Here is a 26,907-nt window from a genome sequence, read left to right as displayed (position 1 = left end):
ATCACTGTACATAGAACATCAAATATTACAGGACAGTACAGACCCTTTAGCCCAGGACGTTGTGCCGACATTTTATCCTGCTCTAATATCTATCTAACCCTTCCCTCCCACATAGCCCTCCATTTCTCTATCATTCATGTGGCTATCTACGAGTCTCATAAATGTATCTGCCCCCACAACCTCTGCTGGCAGTGCCTTCCACGCACTCACCACTCTGTGTGAAAAACCTACCTGACATCCCCCCATACCTTCCTCCAATCACCTTAAAATTATGCCCCCTCATGTTAGCCATTTTTGCCCTGGGAAAAAGTCTCTGACTGTCCGCTCGATCTATGCCTCTTATCATCTTGTACACCTCTATCAAGTCACCAATAGATACACGAGTATGTATAAAGTCTAGCTCTTTTGCTATAGAGGACACTCAGTAACAACAAAAACATGCATTTATAATGCTCCTTTAACATGGCAGAACGTCCCAAGGCACTTCACAGGAGCACAATTAAAAAGAAGTTCATCCCAGGCCACATAAGAAGATGATTGAAAGCTTGGTCAAAAAAATAGACTTTAAGAGCACTTTAGAGAGAGGTAGAGAGGCAGAGAATTTTTGGGAGAGAGTTTTCTAATATCTCCTTACATGGCTTGGTACCACTTTGTGATTAAGAATATACCTTGTGCTATCAGTATAGAAAACAGCCAGACTATCACCTTTACATATTTAATGAGGAGATAAACAAGAGGAAATTTTTTTGGGGTCCATCAATATATTCCCTGTTCAAGCAAGGGACACAGAACTAAGCAAATCTGAATTGTCTTAGATGCTACTTTCTTAGAAATTCATTCACATTCTTATACAATATGGCTGCAGTATTTCAAGATATTCCTTTGCTAAGCATGGAATATCTTAAAATACTGCAGCCATGTTGTGTAAGAACAAGTGAGAGTAGAATAGTTTTCCTAATTGTCTACTTCTGATCTTTGATGGACTTCCTTCTAAGAAACTGGATGGTTTAATACAATGGTCGAGAGACAGAGCTAATATTTCAGGTCAATGACTTTGCATCCGAACTAGGAACTTCTCTCCACAAATGCTGCCTGACCTGCTGAGCATTTCAAGCATTTTCTTTCCAATTTGAGGCATTTGTAGTTTTTTAATGTTTTTCTACTTAGGTGATAAAATGAGGTGTCCTCCAATGATGAGATCTGCCAATGGGTGCACCTACACCGATGTGATCTTCCCGTATCTTGGATATCTGGCACGATGGCACCAACCAGACAACCTTGGAAGACAGGCCGAGTGGCTCAAGTGGTGCTAGCCCAAACACTTGGGTGGCTGGTGCTTCCGTGAGTAGTTCTCCCCTCTCTGGGTTCAAGCCCCATTTCAATGTTCTTGAGCACAAAGATCTAGGCCACTGCTACACTGTCTTTCAGGTGAGATGCTGAACTCAGACACTATCTGCTCTCTCGGTTGACACAGAAGATCCTGTGGCACAATTTCAAAGAAAACTGGGGAAGTTGTCCCTGGGGTCCTGGTTAATAGCGGTTACTCTTGTCACACTTCTGAAACAGACTGCCTAGTTCTATTCACACTGCTGTTGTGGGAGCTCCACGGACCATATGACTGCAATAGTGCATTCAAAGCACTTTATTGCCACTAAAGCATTCGGGGACATCATGGGCCAGACTATACTGAAGCAAGTTTCTCTTTTATCCCCCCCAGTTCATTCTGCCACATACAAGGTTTGGAAATTTGTATTTTTCTTTTTAATTACACCCAATTCATTAAAAAAAAGTCTGAATTCACATTGCAAATGGGAATAAAAGTCAAATAGAATTGTTTGGTTCCTTGTGTGCTGTTTTCTGTAATTCCAGCTATTTTGTGGTTTCAATTGTCTCACCTTAAATTATGTTGGAAGTTTTACCCAGTGAAGTGCAGCCTTACTGCAACTGCCTGATCCAGGTCTGAAGTGGTGCTATACTTTTAGAAGTGCCACACCGTTAGAAATGCCCAATTTCAGGCCTGACACTAAAGTCCGGTCAGATCTCAGTTGGGCTGCGAGAGCGAGAGAGAGGGCGAGAGAGAGAGAGGGCGAGAGAGAGAGAGGGCGAGAGAGAGAGAGAACGAACGAGAGGGACAGAGTGAGAGAGAGAGAAATCACATGGCAATGTTTTGAAGAAGAGCAAAGAATTATCTTCGGCATTTGGGCCATAAGTCTATTCCTCAACAAACATTACTATACCTGGTGATTGTCATATTGTTGTTTGTGGGAACATATTGTACACAACTTGGCTGTCACATTCCTTACAATCCTATTATGCTTCAAAGAATATTTCACAGGCATTGTGTGGCATGACTGAAAACAAAAAAAAACAAATGCAGGTGCTGGAAATTTAAAATAAAAGCAGAAAAGGCTGGAAACACACAGAGGTCAGGCAGCATCTGTGGAAAGAGAAACAGAGTTAAAGTTTTAGATTGGAGCGTCTTTTGTCAGAACAGTTCTGATGAAGGCTCTCCGAGCTGAAACATTAACTTTATTTCTCTTTCCACAGTTGCTGCCTGACCTGCTGTGTGTGTCCAACATTTCCTGTTTGTAATGTGTGGCATGAAAGTCTCTTATTTTCCCCCAGTACTCAGTGCAAGGCTCTGTATTCTGGAATGACCTGAACCCCACAAAACACCACGTGCAGCATTCTAGAGACACTGGAGAGTCCAGTCACAGAGATTGACTGATGGCAGTGTACTTGGACAACATATGGACATATGTTGTCTTGTCCATATACACCGTCAACATATGGCGCTGTATACAGACAAGGCAGTCTGACTCCTGGCAGCTGGTAAACCATCGACAGTAGGGTGTAAAGCACAAAGTGAAGTCTGATGTATAACGGACCAAAAACCTTTGCAGCTGATCAGTCCCACTGAGGTCTCGGAGATCCCCCTCCCCATAGTTGTGGTGTGGGCCCATCTAGGTACACTCTGTATTTGACCACAACAATGGCAGATGTTGGAGGGCTATTGCATGGTTTGGAATACATGAAAATGCTAGATAAATAAAAGCAAATTTGCACAGACACAGATAAAACATAGGGAATGATATACACCGTCTCACAGACTGATGCACAAAAAATACTGAAATGAACACAGAGCAGGAGATTGAAGATCTTGCTGAAGACATGCACACTTGCTTATTGTTCTGAGAGCCCAAAGGAAATCACACATACACAGTCGGACAAATGTTAGACACCTATGGGCTGACATACATACAAAGGCTGATATGTATGTGTGTATTCACAATTACTGAGTTACAAAGGGATGAAGGATCTATGAGGGACTTTCCTGGGTCAAATATCAGCCGTAATGCCTTGAATACGCACGTAGGCCATGGAGGATAGACTGGTTGAAAATAACTACTTAATTTGTCATTTTTAATTCAAAAAGAAAGCAAAATTGTACATATAGTATGTCACCTTTAAGTTTACACATGTAGATGTAATGAGTTCTGCTTACAAATATAAAGCTATTATTGGAAAGCCTTAAATACTGGCTCATTGGGACCTCTCCGCATTGTGATAGACCCAGAGATCCATACTCTCCCACCCCAATGGTAATCCCCTCCTCTCTGGAAGGCATCGATGCTTGCTCCAGAGTCATATTGATATTGCAGTGCCTCAAATGCCTCTAGCTCAGGAGGCATTGGGAGTCTATTCAGACTTTGAAGGTGTCTCTGCAAGTCCAGGTCTGAATTGAAACCCAAATATTTTGCACTTAGAATTATTGACAATTGTTACAGAGGATGCCCATCAATTCTTCCCAACAGGAATCACAGGGACAGGATTCCCGACTGCTTCCTTTCACCTCCCACCACACCTTGGGAAGGATACATTATAGTTAGTACAGTGTAGATTTACCAGAATATCACCAGGACTTGAGGAGTTACGGAATGAAGAATTCCTTTGTATACTCTGAAATATAGAAGGTTGAGCGATGACTTGATTGAAGTTTTTGAAATGTTAAGGGAAACTAATTGAATAAACATTTCTCCTGGTTGGGGAGTTTATAAGTAGGAGGTTGAGTCTAAAAAACTGTACCAGACCCCAAGAGCGAAGTTAGAAAACACTTCTACTCGCAGAGAGAGGTAGAAATATTTCCAGCACCTTCTGTTTTTTTCTATTTTCATTCAGTCTAGAAGTTTGGGGTTGAGTTCTGAAAATACCAAATGAAAGTCTTACTGAAGGCATGCACACACATGTGCACACTTGTTCTAAATGCCCAAAAGAAATCACACATCCACAGATGGACAAATGTTAGACTGACGTACATACAAAGACTGATAGGATGTGTTATTGACAACTACTAAGTTGCAAAGTGAGGAGAGAGAAAGGATCCAGTAAAGACAACCGTGAATTTTTAATTCTGAGATTGATAAATGAAAGTACGATCTCAATGGACAGACTTAAGGGACTAAGTTCTCTCCTGCCCCAGATTCCTGTTTTCTCCCTGTGTTTCTACAGCCACCCGATAGTGAGGTCAATTGTAGTGATCAACGTGGCTTAAGTTGAGATAAGTTTGCCCAGTTGAGGACAGAAATTAAGGATATTTCCAAGCTCTGGAGGAGACCGGAGACTGTAACTGACAATCAAGCCATTGGATCTCATTTCTTAGTTGAACTATCATTCAATGCTGCCCTGTGAATATTTGATTAACTAAGACAAAGAGGATAAAATTAGCGAGCATAAATATAAGGCTATCGCTAATACATATGAATATACAAATTAGGGACAGGAATACGCCTCTCAGACCCTCAAACCTGATCCGCCATCAAATAAGATCATGGCTGATGTGAATGTGACCTCAGCTCTGAGTTCCTGTGTAACGTGGTAACCTGACACCCCCTTACTTATCAAGAATCGATCCAGCTCTGTCTCGAAAATGTTTGAAGATTCTGCTTTCACTACCCTTTGAGGAAGAGAGTTTAAAAGACTCTCAACCCTCTCAGAGAGAAAAAAAATTCTCATCTCTGTGTTAAATGGACAACCCATCATTTTTAAGCAGTGACGCCTAGTTCTAGATTCTCCCACAAGAGGACACGTCCTCTCCACATCCTCCCTGTGAAGACCCCTCGGGTATTCCTGGTGAAAGCTCTTTCTGTAGAAGGAGATGGGAATGGGGGGCTCATCAGATCGGGAAGAATAGAACAATAGAACCATAGATAGTTAAGGTATTAAAGGAAACCACTTTGCCCATGGTTTTTGTACCAATCAGAAATGGAAAGTATACATATACAATTCTTATTTCCTTACAACATAGGAAGCAGCTTTTTGGCCCATCGAGTCTATGCCATCTCTCATGGAGCATTCCCATCCATCCCAATCCCTCACTTATTTCCTTTGCCTCGTGGTGAGTGGATTTGCCTCCACCACATGTTCAATTAGGGAACTTCAGACCCCTGCCACTTGTTGAGTTAAAAAAAATTCCCTCAATCCCTTTTAAACCTGCTTGATCTTAAATCTATGCTCCCTGTTTACTGACCTTGCTGCTGTAGGAAACAAGTCCTTCTAGTTACCCAGCCTAGACTTCTCATAACATTGATGACTTCCATCAAATAGAGTCACAGAATCTCTACTCTGTCTTCTCTGGGTGGGAAAAAAGTAGCCCAGCCTTGGCAGTCTCCTCTCAATTATAATTTTCTATCTCTGGCAACATCCTTATAAACCTACCCTGCACCCTTACTTGTGCAACCACTCAATAGCTGAGGCAAATAGCACAGATGTGCTTAAAGAGAAGTTGCATTAGCACACGGGACAGAAAGGAATATGAAGAGAGGGTCTGGGGATGCTGGACATGAGGAGGCTCATGTGGGGCTTAAACACTAGACCTGTACCTGCACCACTAATTTATGTATACAAAAAATGCCAGGGACTCAAAGGAAACCTAGCATTCAGGGAGATATTTTCAAGCTGGCATTGCAATATCATTATTACTGTTTATTAAATTTATGCTGTTCCTTATTCAATGGTGAAAACAATATTTTAACCTGTGAAGATATTTTCTCTTTCTCTGTTCCTTTTCTCAGATTTCTTGAGCAAGCTCAGCACATGCTCAGGAGGATGTATCTAAACCACAGCTTATTGTACAACCAGACCAAGTTTCCAACCACAAGAAGCTGCACAGCACTTCAGCTCAGACAGGTGCAATAATAGCGGCCAGATTAAAAAGTTCTGGTGCCAAGCGACTGGGGGTGGGGGGGAAAGGGTGGGGTCTCCCCATTGCTTTCATTAGCAAGCGCCCCCTCCCCTTCCCCAATCAAAGCGTCTGTCTAAAACTCTTGCCGTTAACAGCACTGCTAAAGGGGAGCTCAGGGACACTCTTGGTGCCCTCTCTGGAGATAGCACACATGCACAATGTTGGTCTCCTTCCACAGATCAGCAAGGAAGAGAAGCAAAGCAAAACTCAGCTGTTCCTGTAGCCATGGGCATAAATACACATGTGTGTAGCAACCCATCTCAAACTAACGTGGGTACAGAGCACAGACAAGGGAAAATGTTGAGAAATCGTGTTTGTACGTCATGGTTTAGTGCATTTATATATTAAAAAAAGGTGTTCAAATATTCATTTCTGAAGGAAAGACACCTGATGTAACCGCGGGGCGAGGGTGGAGGTGACAAACCTCTTCACACCAGTTTTCCCCCGTTGAATTGTTTAACACCAACTGAGGGGTGGGAGGAGATTCCCTTTCAAGTTGTGGAACAGACATCAAGACACAAGAGACTGTAGATGCTGGAATATGGAGGGGAAAAAAATACATCTGCCGGAGGAACTCAGCAGGCCGAGCAGCATCTGTGGGGCAGGGGAGGAACTGTCGACGTTTCGGGTCGAGACCCTGCATCTGGGCTGGAAAAGATACGGCCATTTCTTCATTGTCACTGGGACTCCCTACTAAGCAACACTGTGGGAGCACCATCACCAAAGGGTTGCAGAGGTTCATGAAGGCAGCTCACCACCACCATCTGAAGGGCAATTAAGGATGGGATTAGGAACCTTCTGTACACCCTCTCTACTGCCATCACTAGATGGCTGAGGCAAATAACAGGAACATACATAAGGAAAAGCTGCATTAGCATGCTAGGGAGAAAAGAAAATGCAGATAAGATCTGATCGAGCAGAGGGGAAGGAGGCTCATATGGGGCTTGAACACAAGACATGTATCTGTGCAACAGGTCTATATATTTGGGTGCTTTTATGCCAATCAAGGAAAGTAGTACAGCAGTGAAATATAGAGCAGAAAATTCTTACTCAGCTTCACAAAGAAGGAAGTAGCTCCAAGGAATGGTGCGAGCATACTTCAGAGGGAGAACATTTGGAAGAGCAATGGAGCCTCAGACTTAATTCAGGATATGAACCTTAGTCATGATGTATTTAAGGAATAAAGCCCCCGGTAATGGCACCCAAGACATCTCTCTTGATTTCTCTGATGTGGCCCTGTTTTTAAGTGCACAAACCAACCCTTTGAGCACTGAAAGGTCATTCTGTTTTCCCAGTAGCCAATTTCACACTACTTTACAAGTTTCTGCAGGTTTTTAATTGTCAAATTTATTAATCATGATGTAGAATAACAACAACATTACAGAGAGTTTCTGAATTATTAGCGGGGGGAATATACGGAGGATGAACTTGCAAAATTCTTTGCTTTCATGTTTGATATTCTAAATCGAAGTACAGCTTTTAAAATAAGGCACCCAATGCTTTCCACAAGCCTGCTTCTATACATGTAAGACTCTGCCCAAGTTTCACAGTAGTCTGTGAGCAGATCCTAAATGTGCTACTTACAACCAAGCCCCCAGATTGTAAGAGAGATGAGGAAGAATTTTTAAACTTAGTTTTGACTTGGAGATAACAATGGCGTTCTAAAGTACAAGTGAATTAATTCCAAGCTACTAGTTATGTCACAATTACCAATCACTGGGTTAAAGATACTCTAGGACTGCAAATTGTTGTTATCAAGAGCATCAAGAACATTTAAATGGCAAAACCCCTCTCAAGTAACAGTGTCAAATGCAGGGAGAGCTTTAAACTTTTACTCAACTGACAGGGACACTTCCAAATACCATAATGACTTTGCAAAATATGTTATGAAATTCAGTACCTTGACGTAATGCAGCGCTTTGCTAAAAATGAAATTATTTAGGTTACAAGATCAGTGTGACATTGATTAAAAAAACATTTCCCCTCTGTCAGCACTTTTTTTATACTTGTACTCTCAAGAGTCTCAGTGACGTGGAAAATTTTTTACAAAATGTCATACCACGGGCAAACTTAAGGTGAGGTGTGCTCCATTTATTCCTTTGAAGTGTTCAAAATTTGCAAGGGGCTTGACAGGGAAGATGCAGAGCTGATGTCTTCCCTGGCTGGGGTGTCAGGAACTGGGGCCCACAGCTTCAACTTAAAGGCTCGGCCATTTGGGACTGAGATGAGGAGAAGTTTCTTCACCAAGGAGGTAGAGAATCTTAGGAATTCTCTACCCAAGGAGGGCGGTGGAGGCTCATCTGCTGAGTGCATTCAAGGCAGGGAATCATTTTTAGAGAATCAAGAGATATGGGGCCGTTCCAGGAAAATGCCACTGAGTAAGAGATTAGCCGTGATCAAATTGAATGGTAGAGCAGGTATGAGGGAACAAATGGTTCACACCTGGTTCTATTTCTTATGTTTTTATGCTTATGACCAAGACGAAGTGTGCCAGCTAAAATCACAGGGATTTACAGCAGAGAAGGAGGTCTTTCATCGCCATGCTGTCAAACACTTTCAATTTCTCGAGCAACAAACAAGCTGCTGGAGGAACTCAGCGGGTCGAGCAGCATCTGTGGGGAGGATTGGCCTCTAGTTTCTATTTCTCAGTGGCTAATAGCACATTTCGATGAGCATTTGAGGCATCCTGGATAGAAGAAAAGGGGCCAATTGCTGGGAAATAGCACGAGTATGGATAGTATAGGAACAGTGGACTGAAGGGCCGGTTCCCCTCCCGGATGGCTCCGTAACTCGATGACACTGTACATGTCCAAGCACTCTGAGGGCTTCTGCTCCCTGCCACTCCTTCTCTGACAGCGAGTTCCACAGACCCATCACCCCCAACTTTTACTCAACTTCTGCCAATTACTTTAACTCCATGTTTGTGGTCACCAACCACTCCAGTAAGGGAAACTGCTTCTTCCAGGCCTCTCACTATTTTAAAGAGCTCACTTAAATCTTTCCTCAGCTTTCCCTGCTCCAAAGGAAACAACTGCAGCCCTAGTAATACTTAAAACCTTGAAATATAACTAATTACAATATCCTGCTTTGGGAGTAAAGACCTATCTGGAATGACGACGGTTCTCCACACCGCCGAAATGTGTATGAGAAGCACAAATATACTGGGAAAAAAAGTTAACAGCTCCTCCACAAATAACATGTGAAACACTCACAGCATTGTATCTCCGGAGCTTGAAGCAGGAGTTAGTTTCCACCAGATTTGTCCCTTCCAAATCGTGCCACCAGCTAGAAGATCCGGCAACTGGTTAATCCAATACAGCCCCGGCAGGGTTTATGTTGACTGGGCGCCGAGGTCTTCTGAAGTCTGAAGCCAGCCTTTGAGTGGCAGTGCGAACAGCCTGAGGGTTGAGTGGGAGACGGAGCAGGTTAATACGCAGCTGCTGCTGAAGTTGCCTCTGAGACGTGCGGGGTGTGTAATGACGCGCTGAGTCCGAACCCCACTCTTTACGCCTTAGGCAGCTGCTTGGTATTTTCTTGAGGCGTTCTTCCCTGGGTCCGTCAGACCAACGGTTCCTGTTTACGCTTGTTGTTTGCACAATACCCTCCTCTAGTTGTGTAACGGAATTTTCGCAACACATCACAAGCCCAACTCTTTCGCGTAAACAAACCGGAGAACGCAACTGATTATTTTGTTGGGAGAGGGAGTATTTACAACTTTAAAATTTTCCTTGTCCTCTTGCTGTCATCTAGGGTACAATTGCCAGCGTGCTGGTATTAATTTGTCTGAAGCCTCACAGTGTAATAACTTCCCAGATGATATTATTTTAACACAGGCAAGAGCCTGAATGCTATTGCCAATTTCAGCTGCTGAACTGCAGGGACATCACAGTTTAGATCCCATTCTGCTTGCATCAGATGTCCAGTAGGAGTGACTGGTAAATGATCAGGACCAGGAAATAGCTGGATACTGGATATCCACCATCCAGGACATCTTCAAGAGGCGGTGCCTCAGGAAGGCAGCATCCATCGCTAAGGACCCTCACCATCTGGGACATGCCCTCTTCTCGTTACTACCATTGGGGAGGAGGTACAGGAGCCTGAGAATCCACACTCAACGATCCAGAAACAGCTTCTTCCCCTCCAGCACCTTCACTCCGTCCGCCGGAACAGCTGGGATCTCCCGGTGGCCGGCCATTTTAATTCCACTTCCCATTCCCACACTGACATGTCTGTCCATGGCCCCCTCTACTGCCAAGTTGAGGCTAAACTCAGATTAGAGGAACAACACCTCATATTCCGCCTTGGGAGTCTCCAACCTGAGGGCATCAACATCGATTTCTCTAACTTCCAGTAACCACTCCTCCTGTTCCCCTCCCATCCCCTCCCATTTCCCCCCTGTTTACCCCCATTCCCCCCACATTTCCCCCTTTCGTTCTCTCCCCCCCCCCCCCGGTTTTCCCTTTGGCCTCTTTCCCCTCCCCTGCCCTCATGGCCTGCCTATCACCCACACCTTCCTCCCTCTCGTTCCCCACCCCCTTCCTGTTGTTCCAAGGTCTACTGTCCTTTCCTATCAAATTCCACCTATCACCTCCCAGCTTCTCACATCACTCTCCCCCCTCCCCCACCTACCTACCTTCCCCCTTCATCTGGATTCACTTATCACCTGTCAGCTTGTGCTTCTCCCCCTCCCCCTACCCCTTTTATTCTGGCTTCTGCCCTCTTTCTTTCCAGTCCTGATGAAGGGTCTCGGCCTGAAACGTCAACTGTTCATTTCCCTCCATAGATGCTGCCTGACCCAGTGATTTCCTCCAGCATTTTGTGTGCATTGCTCCAGATTTCCGGCATCTGCAGAATCTCTTGTGTCTTCCCCTCCAGCATCAGATTTCTGAACGGTCCATGAACCCATGAACACTACCTCACTATTCCTTTTCTTTTGCACTATTTATTTATTTTTGTAATTTATAGTAATTTTATGTCTTTAGAACATAGAACATTACAGCACAGTACAGGCCATTTGGCCCACGATGTTGTGCTGACATTTTATCTTGCACTAATATCTATCTAACCCTTCCCTCCCACATAGCCCTCCATTTTTCCATTGTTCATGTGTCTATCTAAGAGTCTCTTGAATGTCCCTAATGTATCTGCCCCCACAACCTCTGCAGGCAGTGCGTTCCATGCACCCACCACTCTCTGTGTAAAAAACTTGCCTCTGACATCCCCCCTAATACCTTCAATCACCTTAAAATTATGTCCCCTCGTGTTAGCCATTGTCGCCCTGGGATAAAGTCTCTGACTGTCCACTCGATCTATGCCTCTCATCATCTTTGCACTGTACTGCAAAACAACAAATTTCATGTCATATAAGTCAGTGATAATAAATCTGATTCTGATTCTCCCACTCCACTAAAGGCACTGGTAAATCTGTTTTGTTCTCGCTCTGCTTAAACCAGTCACTCCTATTTGATATTGGATGTAAAGAGAATTGGGTCTAAACTTTGAAGTTCAACATCTGGAGTTGGCATGACTTTCAACTCAGTGTGAGCTCATGCCTGTTTTAAAATGTCAGCTGGAAAGTTATGACACTGTGAAGGTTCAGACATCAAGAATACAAATGAATTATTGTGTTCAGTTCTGGTTGCCTCATAATAGGAAGGATGTGGAAGCTTTAGAGAGGGCGCAGAGGAGACTTACCAGGATGCTGCCTGGATTGGAGAGCATGTCTTATGAGGATAGGTTGAGTGAGCTAGGGCTTTTCTCTTTGGAGAGAAGGACGATAAGAGGTGACTTGACAGAGGTGTACAAGATGATAAGAGGCATAGATCGAGTGGACAGTCAGAGACTTTTTCCCAGGACAAAAATGGCTAACACAAGGGGGCATAATTTTAAGGTGATTGGAGGAAGGTATAAGGGGGATGTCGGGGATAAGTTTTTTACACAGAGAGTGGTGGGTGCATGGAACGCACTGCTGGCTGAGGTTGTGGGGCCAGATACATTAGGGACATTTAAGAGACTCTTAGACACATGAATGATAAAGAAATGGAGGGCTATGTGGGAGGGAAGGGTTAGGTAGATCTTAGAGCAGGATAAAATGTCGGCACAACATTGTGGGCTGAAGGGCCTGTACTGTGCTGTAATGTTCTATGTTCTTATACCAGCACCCAGGTTACTGTATCCCAGCTGACAGACAGTACTTTAAACGCTAAAAACACAGGGAAAGTTTTGGAGTTTTAAATACTTCCTCTCATAACTAAGTGATGTGTGTAGCTGAAATGTAATGTGTTGTAACCCAGTTTTTAAAGCCAATTTAAAATCTTTGGCCTCATTCTAGCTGAGAACACAGGCAGGTTGCTACAGATGCTTCACTATTTCTGTGACTCCTGTAAAAATAACTGTCTGTGTATTAAATGACCACCACGCCACTTCGGTGGTGCCTGGGAGCTGGCCAAACAGGAGTGAGGATAGGTCCTCTGTTAACGTCACCATCCCACTCAGTTGGATAGACACTAGCACTTAGTCATAGATAAGATCAATAACTTGGTAAATTCCTGTCCATCTGATTGGCAGCCCCTTCACTGGGTTAAACATTCACCCCCTCCACCACTGACTAGCCATGGATACTGTGTGTACGATCCACTGAATGAGAGGTATTGTAGCAACTCATCAAGGCTTCCTCAATAGATCCCAACAAACCCATGACCTTTAGAAGGGGCTGAACAGTGGTGCAGTTGGAAGAGCTGCCTCACAGCTCCAGCAGCCCAGGTTCATCCTCCGGTGCTGTCTGCGTGGAGTTTGCACGTTCTCCCTGCGACTGCTTGGGTTTCCTCTGGATGCTCCAGTTTCCTCCCACATCCCAATAATGTGCAGGTTGGTAAGTTAATTGGCCACTGTAAATTACCACTGGTGTGTAGGTGAGGGGTAGAATCTGGGGGGAGTTGATGGGAGTGTGGGGAGAGTAAAATAGGATTGGTGTAGGATTAATTTAAATGGTGAGTGCAGTCCCAATAGGCTGAAGGGCCTTCCATGCTGTGTGACTCTATGATTCCAAACTCAGCATTTCTACAACTCAGCATTTGTGAAGACAGTGGTGAGGCCACACTTGGAGTATTGTGTACAGTTTTGGTCACCCTGTTATAGGAAATATGTCATCAAGCTGGAAAGAGTGCAGAGAAGATTTACTAGAATGTTGTCAGGACTTGAGGGCCTGAGCTATAGGGAGAGTTGGGCAGGTTAGGACTTTATTCCTTGGAATGTAGGAGACTGAGGGGTGAGATTATAGAGGTGTATAAAATCATGAGGGGCATAGATAGGGTGAATGCAGACAGTCTTTTTCCCAGAGAAAGGGAAAGAAAAACTAGAGGGCATAGGGTTAAGGTGAGAGGGGAAAGACTTAAAAGGGACCTGAGGGGTATCTTCTTCACGCGGAGGGTGATGTGTACATGGAACAAGCTGCTGGAGAGGGTAGTTGAGGTAGGTACAATAACAACATTTAAAAGGCGTTTTGATAAGTCTGGATAGGAAAGGCATGTGGACAGGTTTAGCGGGAGACGGGCCAAACGCAGGGAAATGGGACTAGCTTAGATGGGCACCTTGGTCGGCATGGATGAGTTGGGCTGAAGGGCCTGTTTCCGTGCTGTATGACTCTATGACTCTACAACATGGGAACAGATCCTTCAGCCCACTGTGTCTGCACCAATTATCTTCCCAGTTTTTTCCTCTTGCATCTCCTTCAAACCCTCACCCGGATCCTCCTGTACCTACCTACACTGGGGACACTTTATGGTGGCCAATTAACCCACCAAACAGCAAGTCTTTGGTATGTGGGAGTAGACTGGAGCACCCAGGGAAACCCAAACAGTCTCGGGAAGAACATGCAAACTCCACATAGACAGCAGCAGAGGTCAGGATTGAACCCAGGTCGCTGGAATTGCAGGCAGCAGTGTTACCTCCTGCACCACTCTGCTGCCCAGTCTTAAAGAGATGATGATGCACCTTCTTGTTGGAACATGGGAAACCTTTGCTGGTGGTGCTGTTGATCGAAACTTTGAGTCAGTAATGATGGAGATAAGGTGTGTAGCTTGGATAAAAGCATGCAGAACATTTCCTTGATGCTGCTTGCATCTGCATTGGTCATGGCAGTCAGGAGGCTGCGAGATGCTGTCAAGATAAACTTGGTGATTTATTGCTGTGCATCCTGTAGGCAGATCATAATCTTACCATGCACTGCAGGAGACAGGGTAGAAATTGAGTTAAGTGGGAAGGGCATCAATACAGTGGACTACTTTACCCTTGATAGCATTGAGCTCCTCGAGTGATGTCATGGTGGTACACTTCCAGGTAGCTTGTGAGCATTCTGTCTCGTGCCTGACTTGTGAAGAGGCATTGATTGATCATAAGTCAGCCACCAATACAGAGTACCAACCAGCAGGCTCTTTCGTGACTATTGTCTTGGTTACATCGAACATAGAACAGTACAGTGCAGGAACAGGCCCTTTGGCCCATGATGCTGTGCCGAACTAATTAGGACCGGGTTTATCAGAATCAGGTTTATTATCACTGACATACATCGTGAAATTTGTTGTTTTGTGGCAGCAGTACAGTGCAAGACATAAAGCCATAAAAATTACCCTAAGTTACAAAAATAAATAAATAGTGCAAAAGAGGAATAATGAGGTAGTGTTCATGGGTTCATGGACTGTTCAGAAATCTGAATGGTGGAGGGGAAGAAGCTGTTCCTGAAACATTGGGTGTGGGTCTTCAGGCTCCTGTACCTCCTCCGCGATGGTAGTAATGCAAAGAGGGCATGTTCCAGATGGTGAGGGTCCTTAGTGATGAATGCCACCTCCTTGAGGCACCACCTCTCGAAGATGTCCTCGATGGTGGGAAGGGTTGTGCCCGTGATGGAGCTGGCTGAGTCTACAACCCTCTGCAGCCTCTTTCGATCCTGCACGTTGGAGCTTCCATAGCAGGCGGTGATGTAACCAGTCAGAATGCTCTCCACCATACAGCTTTAGAAATTTGCAAGAAATTAACTTACTAATTAAACACCTAACTAAACTAATCCCTTCTGCCTACACAATGTCCATATCCCCCATTCTCTGCACATTCATGTGCCTATCTAAGAGCCTCTTGAACGTCTCTGTCGTCTTGACCTCTGCTACCACCCCTGGCAGCACATTCCAGGCACCCACCACTCTCTGTGTAAAAAACTTGCCCCACAAGTTAGAGCTCTACTTAAAATTAAAACCAGACTCAATCCTAGCCTGACCACAACCAATCCAAATCTGTCCCAAGCTTATAATACTTTTGATACCCAACCTGACCCAAACCCAACATATTTAGTCAAATCCCACTGGAGTCCAGTTGCAAGAGTCCATAAGGAGGAGTCCATTTTTTTACGTCAGAAATTTAGTGTCTCCTTTTGGTAATTTGTATCCTGCTCTGACTAGTTGGAATGGTGTACCTCAGATATAGTTAACCAATGGTTTGACGATGAACAGGCAATATCTCATGTGCACCCTCCATACATCAACATCGACTCCTGTAAATGAAGTGAAATTGCAGGAGGGATCTGTGAGAAGTCACTACAAATGTCCATGATATTACTACACATGATATTCATTGAAGGGATTCGCTGAGAACCAATTCCTGTGCTCCATGCACCCTCCCAACCGTCCTTTCACACTTCAAGGTACTGAACCTCAGTGCATTTATTTATAAGGAGCCAGCCGGGCCTGAACTGACCCAAGCCTGAGGTCTAAGGATTACTTTGATATGTATTCCAACCTGAACCCAACACCCAGTTGTGTCCTGTGGGGCTGATGTAGCCAGTCTCTGGTATTGATGTAGTGGAGTCGATTATTTGGTATTGGTATTGGTTTACCATTGTCACTTGTACCGAGGTACGGTGAAAAACTTGTCTTGCATACTGATCGTACAGGTCAATTCATTACACAGTGCAGTTACATTGGGTTAGTACAGAGTGCATTGAGGTAGTACAGAGTGCATTGAGGTAGTACAGGATAAAAACAATAACAGTACAGAGTAAAGTGTCACAGCTACAGAGAAAGTGCAGTGGAATAAGGTGCAAGGTCACAACAAGGTAGATTGTGAGGTCAGAGTCCATTTCATCGTTCAATAGTCTTGTTACAGTGGGATAGAAGCTGTCCTTAAGCCTGGTGGTATGTGCCCTCAGGCTCCTGTATCTTCTACCTGATGGAAGAAGAGAGAATGACCTGGGTGGGTGGGGTCTTTGATTATGCTGGCTGTTTCACCAAGGCAGCGAGAGGTAAAGACAGAGTCCAAGGAGGGGAGGCTGGTTTCCGTGACGTGCTGGGCTGTGTCCACAACTCTCTGCAGTTTCTTGCGGTCCTGGGCAGAGCAGTTGCTGTACCAAGCTGTGATGCATCCAGATAGGAAGCTTTCTATGGTGCATTGATAAAAATTGGTGAGTGTCAAAGGGGACATATCGAATTTCTTTAGCCTGAGGAAGTAGAGGTGCTGGTGAGCTTTCTTGGCCATGGCATCTACATGATTTGACCAGGACAGGCTGTTGGTGATGTTCACTCCCAGGAACTTGAAGCTCTCAACCCTCTCGACCTCAGCACTGTTGATGTAGACAATTAAGTTTATGACCAATGATTACCCATAGAACATTGGTTGGCACAGTTTTGATCACCTTAAACGTTCATTCCCTCCACCATCAGGTACCGATATGTACCATCTACAAGATGTCCTGCAGCTGCTGGCCAAGGCTTCTGTGATAATACTACACAAACTAACCATCACTGCCACCTTGAAAGATAAGGGCAATGGGTGCATTGTAATATGGCAGCTGCAACTTCCCTTCAACTCACACCCAATCCAGGGCTTGGAACTATATTGTTGTTCTTTCGTTGACACGGGGTCTGAATTCAGAAACTCTGCACGCACCAATGGCATGGGAGCACCTTCTCTGTGCAGCCTGCAACAGTTCAAGAGGGTGACAACCACCTTATAATTGGGCATTAAATGCAGCCCATGCCCACAAAGTCAGATGTTGTGAATGAATTAAAATAAAATATATGGATGGGTGTGTTCCTGGCAATGGTGGGGTCAGGTCATGGACAGACCAGTCAAAGAAGATTAGATCAGTGATGCTTTCCTGAGGAATTTGAACCAATGCTTTCAATGTTCCCTGTTACTTTATTGTGAACACATAATCTTTCCAGCAATATAATCTACACCCTCCCCTTCAGTGCCTCTTGTGTTCAGCAGCAAGATGTGGTGAGTGGGGACGGATCTTTCAAACGGGGCTTGTTAGATCCCTAAACACCCAGGAGCTCAGCAACACTGGTCCATCTACCATGTTGGGTGAAGGTCCTTCTGCTACTAGACATTTAGTGGATAGTACCTGTGCTAAGGCCTCACAAACACCAGAACGTAGAACATAGAACAGTACAGCACAGGAACAGGGCTTCTGGCCCATGACGTCTGTGCCAACCATGATGTCCAATCCAAACTAATCTCATTGCCTGCACATGGTCTATATCCCTCCATTCCCTTCCTGTTCGTATGCCTGCCTAAATGGCTCTTAAACACTACTTCGACCATTTCCTCTGGCAGCACATTCCAGGCACCTACCACACTCTGTGTAAGAAAACTTGCCTCATAAATTTCATTTAAACTTCCCCTCTTTTTTGTTTTGCTCTAAGGGGACCACGTGAATGGTAATGGTGCTCTGTATACAGAATGTAATCACACTACAGATGTATAGAACTGATAACACCATGAATGTATAGACTGAATAATGCTATGAATGTAAAGGAAGTCTTTCACTTCTTTTCGTATCTCTTGTATATATTTTTATAAAGTTTATTTTTGAAATTAAAAAAATTAAAAAGAAATACCCTCCCCGCAGAGAACAGAGATCTTCTTGCAGTTACCATCGGGCAGGAGGTACAGAAAGCCTGAAGTCCCACACCACCAGGTTCAAGAACAGCTACTTCCCTTCAACCATTCGGTTCTTGAACCAACCTGCACAACCCTAATCACTGCCTCAGTATAATAACACAGTGACCACTTTGATAACTTTGCACTAAAATGGATTTTTTTTTGTTCTAATTGTGTTCCTTCTTGTAAAAATTGTTTAATTTATGTTTTTCTTGTGAATGTTGCTTATATGATGCTATATGCCTGTGACGCTTGCTGCAAGTAAGTTTTTCATTGCCCCTGTGCATACGTGTACTTGTGCATTTGACAATAAACTCGACTTTGACTTTGATTTTGGCAGTGCTAATGGATGGAATTCTGAGCATTCTCACTGAGAGGCAGAAAATGCAAACTTACCCAAATGTTGACACAAGAGGGACTGCGGATGCTGGAATCGGGAGCAACACATAAAACGCCAGAGGAACTTAACAGGTCAGGCAGCATCTGTGGAGGGAAATGGACATTCGATGTTTCAGGTCGAGGCCCTTCATCTGGACTGCTCGGGGGGCGTGAGGTTAGAGTGGGTGAAGTCAAGACGGTTGATGTCCCATCGGCAATTAGAAAGGAAAAGGTCCAAAGAGGACAGAAGGCCAGAGGGGGGGTGTCCAAGAGGAGGAGAAGTGTCTGAGGCAGGAGCAGGAATCCTTGTCAAAGAAGGAGGTGTGGAATCAGAGGCATCAGAAGAAGAGCTGGGCTTTGTGGCAGGCACGGAACTTGTTGAAGTGGGCATAGAACTCGTTGAGGTGGGCACAGAACTCACTGAGGTGGGCACGGGCCTCATTGAGGTGGGCATGGACCTCATTGAGGTGCGCATGGACCTCATTGAGGTGCAGGTGCAGGGGTATGAAGGTGAGGCCTCTGCTGAGGACACACTGTTCTGCCTCAGAGAGGTGGAGGTCAGAGGGGATAGTAAAGTAGTCCAGCTGAAGGTTCTTGACCCAAAATGTCAACTGTCTATTTCCTTCCATAGAAATTGGTAAATTGGTTTATTATTGGTGCTAGAAGTGTGGTGACACTTGCAGGCTGCCCCCAGAACACTCTGTGCAAAGAAGCATTTCACTGTGTGTTTCAATGTACATGTAACTAATAAAGATATCTTATTAAGGTCTTATCTTATTGTCACATATACCGAGGTATAGTGAAAAACTGCCATCCATACAGATCATTTCATCACATCAGTGCATTGAGGTAGTACAAGGGAAAACAAGAACAGAATGCAGAATAAAGCGTTACAGTTACAGAGAAAGTGCAGTGCAGGCAGACAATAACGTGCAAGGCCATGGCAAGGTAGATCGTGAGGTCAAGAGTCCATCTTAGGGAACCGTTCAATAGTCTTATAACAGCGGGATAGAAGCTGTCCTTGAGCCTGGTGGTACGTGCTTTCGGGCTTTTGAATCTTCTGCCTGAGGGGAGGGGGGAGAAGAGAGAATGTCCAGGGCGAGTGGGGTCTTTGATTATGTTGGCTGCTTTACCGAGGAGCGAGAAGTGTGGACAGAGTCCACAGATGGGAGGCTGGTTTCTGTGATGTGCTGAGCTGCGTCCACAACTGACCTGCTGAGTTCCTCCAGCGTTTTGCGTGTTTAACCAAACAACGTGCTGATTACTGCCTGTATGACTGATAGAGTGGAAAAAGAACTCTTCTGGAGCATTTTCTCTTCGAGATGGGGGTTATGGTAAGTTGATGCAATGGAAAAGGGAAGTTATCACAGGCATGTCTTATTTATTGGGGGTGTGGGGAAGAACTGTTCATCCCCATAGCAAGAATAAGAGCCACATGTTGTACCCATTTACTAACAGAGGTATTAATACATCTGAATTATCTATAGTAACAAAATTGTGGTTAGTGACTGGAGATAAAGCAATGGCTTGTGGCTTATATATTGCACCAGATCTGGGAGGGTGACATTTGCTAGACAGTATCAGGAACAAGTGTGTACCATATTTAATTTAAATGGATTAATATTTTCTTAAGTGGTTGAAAATATGTTGCCAATACAGCAATGGAGAGGCAGAGATTTTGAGTTTGCGTGATAATTCAGGGCACAGAGTGGAAAGTTGATGGCTGAATTTTATTTGTATTGACGTCATCTGGCAGGGCAGACAGGATGCTAGGTTAATGCCTCATCCAAAGAAATGGCACTGCTGACAGGTCAGCACTCCCTCGACACTGCACTGGAGAGGCGGCCTGGATGTTTGCTCACGTTTCTGGAGTGGGAACCCAAAGGTTTGTTATTCAGCAGTGAGAATGCAAACAACAAGGCAGAGGCTGAATATCCTGTGGTGAGTGACTCACCTCCCGACTGCCCAAAGTCTTCCTACTATCTACACGGCAGAAGCCAGGAATGTGATGGAATAGTCTCCGCTCGTCTGGATGGGTGCAAACCGGAAACTCAGCACTGCCCAGACAAAGCAGCCCACCCAATCCACTACCCTAAACATTCATTCTTTCCATCACTGGCTCACTGTGACTGCAGTGTGTATGGTCTACAAACTGCACTAGAGCAACTTGGTACTTTAACAGTTTGTTCATCACTGTTCCTTCATCGTAGCTGGGTTTAAATCCTGGAACTCCCAATCCTATGGGAACACCTTCACAAGAAGCAGTGCAGTGGTTCAAGAAGGCAGCGGATCCATACTTTCAGAAGGCCAGTTGGAGATGGACAATAACCTCTGGCCTCGCTGGTGATGCCCAATTCCTACTGATGAATAAAACAGCTGAGCTTCTAACCCAGGAGTGTAGCACTGACAGAGGAAATTCAGGACCAATGTGCTTAATGTTGTCATGGATTTCACAGCGCAAACACCTTGGAGGATGATGGAAATAGATTTAGACTCTGCTGCTCCTTCCAGCTCACTGTATTGTTCCCAATCAGCATATCATTTTCCAATTTATTGTACCGTGTTCTGTGTTCACAATGTGGTCTCCTCCACATTGAAGAAACCAAACACAGATTGGGTGACCACTTTGCAAAATATCTTCGTTCAGTCCACAGGGGAGGTCCTGAGACACCAGTCACCTATCACTTTAATGTTCAGTCCCACTCCCACCTTGTATTCCTGTTTCCAACCTTCTACATTGTTCCAGCGATGCCCAATGTAAGCTCAAGAAACAGCACCTCATCTTCCATCTCAGCAGGTTCCAGTCCTCGGGGCTTTTCAAAGTCAAAGTCAAGTTTATTGTTGTATGCATAGGTACATGTATGCATTGGTACAATGAAAAACTTACCTGCAGCAGCATCACAGGCACATAACATTAGATAAGATAGGATAAGATATCTTTATTAGTCACATGTACATCGAAACACAGTGAAATGTATCCTTTGCGTAGAGTGTTCTGGGGGCAGCCCGCAAGTGTCACCACGCTTCTGGCACCAACATAGCATGCCCACAACTTCCTAACCCGTACGTCTTTGGAATGTGGGAGGAAACCGGAGCACCCGGAGGAAACCCATGCAGACACGGGAAGAACATACAAACTCCTTACAGACAGCAGCCGGAATTGAACCCTGGTCGCTGGTGCTGTAAAGCGTTACGCTAACCGCTACACAACATTCCTAAGAAAAACATAAATTAAATATAAATTATACAAGAAGGAACACAATCAGAACAAAAAAGGTCCATGTAATGCAAAGTGGTCACAGTGTTGCTATACTGAGGTACTGATTAGGGTTGTGCAGGTTGGTTCAAGAACCGAATGGTTGAAGGGAAGTAGCTGTTCTTAATAATGAATTCAACAATTTCCCCTCTCTCCACAGAAAATATGTTTCAGTTTCAACCTGAATTTATTTCCACCTTCCCTTTCAGCTGGTTTTGTTACCTTGACAACTTTGGTCTAAGTCGATCACAGACATTCCCAAGGTGAATCTGCGAAAGGAGGCAGGAAGTGGCTGTGTGGCGTTGGGAGACTGTGTGAGGTTGGAGGCTGTGGAGGAAGGATGTCCTGAGGAAATGAGGTCAGTAACTGGGAGACAATGGCCTGATGTTCAGTGGTTGGGCCTTGGCCCAGTTGGGAAGTATGAGTGTTGACATCTGGTGTCTACAAGGGAGAAGCCAAATATCTCTGTGCTTGTCATTGAGTTTGACAACGGTGTTAGGGTGGGCTCTTGATGAGCTGCAGGATTCAATGATGCATTCAGCCAGTAAGAATTTTGGAGGCACAAGAGACTGCAGATGCTGGAACCTGGAGCAACTAACAAGATGCTGGAGGAACTCAATAGGTTGAGCAGCATCTGTGGGAGGAAATGGAAATGGACAGTCGCCGTTTCAGGTTGAGACCCTTCATCAAACAGACTTGGTGACCACTTAGCAGAATACGTCGACTGTCCATTTCTCTCCACAGATGCTGCCTGACTCGGTGAGTTTCTCCAGCACCTTGTTTGTTGCTACTGTAAGAATTTTGCAAGTTTCATGAGATCACCTAAACTCGAGAAGGTACAGGGGAATGATTCAAAGGGGATCTGAGGAGCAAATTTTCCACGCAAGAGGGTGGTGGGTATGTAGAACGAGCTGCCAGAGGAGGTGGTAGAGGTGGGTTCAACTGCAACGTTTAAAAGACATGTGGACAGGTGCATGGATAGGAAAGTTTTAGAGGGATATGGGCCAAATGCAGGAAAATGGGATTAGTTTAGATAGGCATCTTGGTCGGTCTGGGCAAGTTGGGCCAAAGGGCCTGTTCACATGCTGTATAACTATGAATCTATAAATAGATCTAGAGAGAGTGAGAGGCCAGAAGGATGGGGCCAGTTGGATTGGGAACGCTGGAGAGGGGAGAAAGGGTCTACAGTCCGGAATGGGAAGTCTTTGCAGGCACGGTAGTGTAGCAGTTAGCGTAATGCTTTACAGCGCCAGCGACCCGCTGTCCTGTAAGTAGTTTGTACGTTCTCCCTGTGTCTGCGTGGGTTTTGTCCGGGTGCTCCGGTTTCCTCCCACCTTCCAAAGACGTACGGGTTAGGAAATTGTGGTCATGCTGTGTTGGCGCCTGAAGCGTGGCGACACTTGCGGGCTGCCCCCAGAACACTCTATGCAAAAAAGATGCCTTTCACTGTGTGTTCTGATGTACATATGACTAATAAAGAGATCTTAATCTTAATCTTAATCTTATCTTAAATGGGGACGGAGGCAAAGGCAGCGGAATAGTTCAAGACTATGCTGGGCTCTGAATTCACTGAGATGGGGCTGTGGGGGTTGAAGATGTTCAGTACTAGAGCCTCAGTCTCTTCCTGGTGCCAAGCAGCTTTTCCTTCAAGGGAAATAAACAGACGACGTTTTGAGTTGAGACCCATCATCAGGACTGGAAAGGAAGAGGGTCCCTCCCTCCCGGACTCATCTTTCACCTGCCACCCTGTGCTCCTCCCCTCCCCCCACCTTCCTATTCTGGCTTCTGCCCTTTTCCTTTCCAGTCCCGATGAAGGGTCTCGACCCAAAACGTCGACTGTTTATTTCCCTCCACGGATGCTGCCTGACCCACTGAGTTCCTCCAGCATTTTGTGTGTGTTGTTGTAAAAGGATAATCATTGCTTTAAGGCTTCTACCTCTCACTACAGTGTCATCTTATTGACTGCTATCTGGATTGTTTGTACAAACTGGTAAAATCAGTCTAGCCTTTCGAATAAACAGATGTGTTGGTGCTCCTGGGCCAAGGTGAGTTTGCTCAGTAGTCACATAGGGGGGTCCAGATACCATACTATAGTGTTCTCCACACAGAAGTGAGTTCCATAGTCCCACCACTCTCAGGTGAATTTAACTGGATTTATTAATGGTTTCTTGACAAATGACGTATCATCTCTACATCTATCCTATCAAACCCCTTCTCGATATTAAAGACCTCTATGAGGACAACTCTCAGTCTTTGATTTTCCAGAGGAAATTTCCCAAATTGTCTGGAGCAGGACCGTGGCTCACTATCTGGTACTAGGTCCTCCCATGGGTTGCGAAGATCAACTCCATTCATCAATGATTCTCTCGTGCAAGGTGCAGGATCCCACTTGGAGTGGCTACCGACAAATGCAGGAAGCTTTTCAGTACTAGAGCCTCAGTCTCTTCCTGGTGCCAAGAAGTTCTTCCTTCAAGGTGGCAATAAGTGCACAAAACAGCAACTGCACCTTGTGCTTGTTAACAAAATTCAGTCGTTCGCTGTCAATGAAACCAATTATCAAAGCAAGAGCGACACACAGCCACAATAAACAGCAAGCGTAACACAATGGACTGAGAACGAATTTCAGATTCTTCATAATTTGTATCATCTGCACCAAATCTTTCACCAGGGCCTCAACACTCTTTCTCTAACATAGGAAACAGAACTGTTCACAGAATTCTAACTGTGGTCCAACCAAAGTTCGTTGGAAATGCTGAACACTCTTCAAATCAGCCACAGATGAGTCTTGGTGCTTTGTTTGCACTTCTTAGGGCAGTTAGCGAAGAGAATTGCCACCTGTAATGTGGAAAGAATCATGTGATCTACACTGCAACATAACACCTCTGTACAAATGTGATGTGCCAAACCGTGCACAAGATCAAATGGCGTACTGTGCTTACCGCACAGGGCTGTGTACTGCTTTAATGTGCTAGTTCCTAAAACTCAGTGCCTCCAGATAATGACCTCAACTTCTGCTTGACATTGACTGAGGCATGAAGGAACCACAATATTATTAAGAAGCAAAGGAAATTTGAGTTGTCCAGTGTATTAGGACCTCAAGATAACAGCAGATTGCATTTACATACAGAACAGTAACTGAACTTAGAGACAACATGATTAAAAACTAGATATTATTTTATGCAAAATATTATGTACAACTAAAACTACATGCTCATCTCTCAACAGAGAGAACAATAATAAATTAGTAAATTTATGTCCCAAAGTGTGTACACAGAAGAAACAAGTGTAGGTAACATTCAGTGTTTGTGTAACATGATCTTAGCCAGTGAACAGAGATCTTAAGTTGTACATATGTCGGTGTGTTCATGGTGTGGTCCTCACTGAGAGATGGTTCTGGGGACTTGGGAATTGAACCAGGAGCTCGCTGTGGACCTGTATTGGTGAAGGGTGGCATTTGACGCATGTTTGACAGAGGATCTCTGTCCTGTAGATGTCAAGTGTAAGACCCAGTGTCTAGGTTGCTGCAGAGAATGAGTTGACGACTTGGAGCTCAGTTTCTGTGTGTTGCCCAGTGCAAGCACCACCTGTAAACGTATGTCTACTTACTGAGGTTGGGGTGATCTTCGTCAGGAAGGGTAGTCTCCTTATGTTGAACAGCTTCCCATTAGTCCTGTAGATTAAGATATCTTTATTAGTCGCATGTACATTGAAACACACTGTGAAATACATCTTTTGCGTAGAGTGTTCTGCGGGCAGCCCGCAAGTGTCGCCACGCTTCCAGCATGCCCACAACTTCCTTACCCGTACATATGAACAACATTTGCTTATCGTGTTAGCTCCCACTGTGCAAAGAACCAGCAGCATAACTAATGCCCATAGAGGGCCGATTTGCTCCAACACCTTTGTCAACGAATATCCACCGCAGGCAGGTAGGTGGAGCTGAGTCCACGGCCAGATCAGCCATGATCTTATTGAAAGGTGGAGCAGGCTCCTGCTGCTATTTCTTATGTTCTTATGTATATCCTTTCACAGATATCCCCTTTGTTCTACACATCCCTCCCCTCCAACTGAAGATCTAGTTGCTTCGCTTTCTTTCCCAGTTCTGACGAAGGGTCACAGACCCTGAAACATTGACAGATGCTCTTTCCACTTGGTGGTAGAAGCAGATACAATAGAGGCATTTAAGAGGCTTTCAGATAGACGTGAACATGCAGGGAATGGAGGGATATGGACCATGTGCAGGCAGAAGATACAAGTTTAATTTGGCATCATGTACAGCACAGATATCGTGGGCTGAAGGGCCTGTCCTATGCTGTTGTATGTTCTAAGTGCTGCCTGACGCTTTTCTAGCATTTGCTGTTTTTGATTCTTCAGGTTGCTGTATTGCTTGTAGTGAGCGAGTTAATGACAGTGTGACCATACAGAGTGTGCTAATGCGAGGCTAGGTTTATGGTATTTGGGATGGTGCCAACTGGCTAATTCACAGCTCTTCCTCCGACAGCATCTTTCACATCGTCTTGAGGAAGTAGGCAGTCTAAGTGCAGTGCTTCAGCCAACAGTACAGTCCATCCTCTCCACTACAGCCACAATTATGTAATGAAGTCTGTGGCATAGACTGTGAGCTTTCACCCTTCTGACTCAGCTGAGATCTCCACCACTGAACAAACAAGGTGACCGCACTGGCTATTCATTATTCCATCCGCTTAAATTCCTTCACAGGTCGTGCCACACACGATTACATCAAGGTAGTAAAAAGGAAACAGAAGGCAGAATATAGTGTTGCAATTACAGAGAAAGTGCAATGCAGGTACTCAGAAAAATTGCGAGGGAGATTGGCAGACCAAAAGTCACAACGGTCCGCTGGTTTCATAGTCCCCATTACTGATACTATCTTTTTAACAAAAGCACTGTTTCGCTAACTTAAGTTAAACTGCTCAACAGCCTTGGTGGGATTTGAACTCATAACAATCAATTGTCAAGCTAGGCTCCTAGGTTATTAGCCCAGTAATGTAACCACATAACCTTCAGTTACATTTCCACTAGTAATTAACCCCCCCATAAATTACTTATTCTACAACACTGGCTTTTGATATAACTTAAA

At 44.7% G+C, this 26,907-nt stretch overlaps 2 protein-coding genes across 2 annotated transcripts in view; both read right to left on the bottom strand.

Annotated features, from left to right (window-relative positions):
* The window catches only part of LOC127578796 (src-like-adapter 2), a 28,343-nt gene extending 18,430 nt beyond the window's left edge, over positions 1 to 9,913 (bottom strand). Inside the window, exon 1 of the mRNA XM_052031250.1 lies at positions 9,454 to 9,913. The gene's annotated coding sequence lies outside the window, so the exon portion shown is untranslated. The remainder of the gene's footprint in view (positions 1 to 9,453) is intronic.
* A 15,522-nt stretch (positions 9,914 to 25,435) lies between these two features.
* LOC127578707 (protein NDRG3-like) overlaps positions 25,436 to 26,907 on the bottom strand; it is a 103,712-nt gene continuing 102,240 nt past the window's right edge. Inside the window, exon 16 of the mRNA XM_052031035.1 lies at positions 25,436 to 25,476. Coding sequence (XP_051886995.1) covers positions 25,451 to 25,476 — 26 coding nt within the window. The 3' untranslated portion in view covers positions 25,436 to 25,450. The remainder of the gene's footprint in view (positions 25,477 to 26,907) is intronic.

This window comes from Pristis pectinata, chromosome 16 (assembly GCF_009764475.1).
Source record: "Pristis pectinata isolate sPriPec2 chromosome 16, sPriPec2.1.pri, whole genome shotgun sequence".
NCBI classification, from domain to species: domain Eukaryota; kingdom Metazoa; phylum Chordata; class Chondrichthyes; order Rhinopristiformes; family Pristidae; genus Pristis; species Pristis pectinata.
Note: the sequence above shows the minus strand (reverse complement) of the source record. Positions and strands in the feature narration are given on the sequence as shown.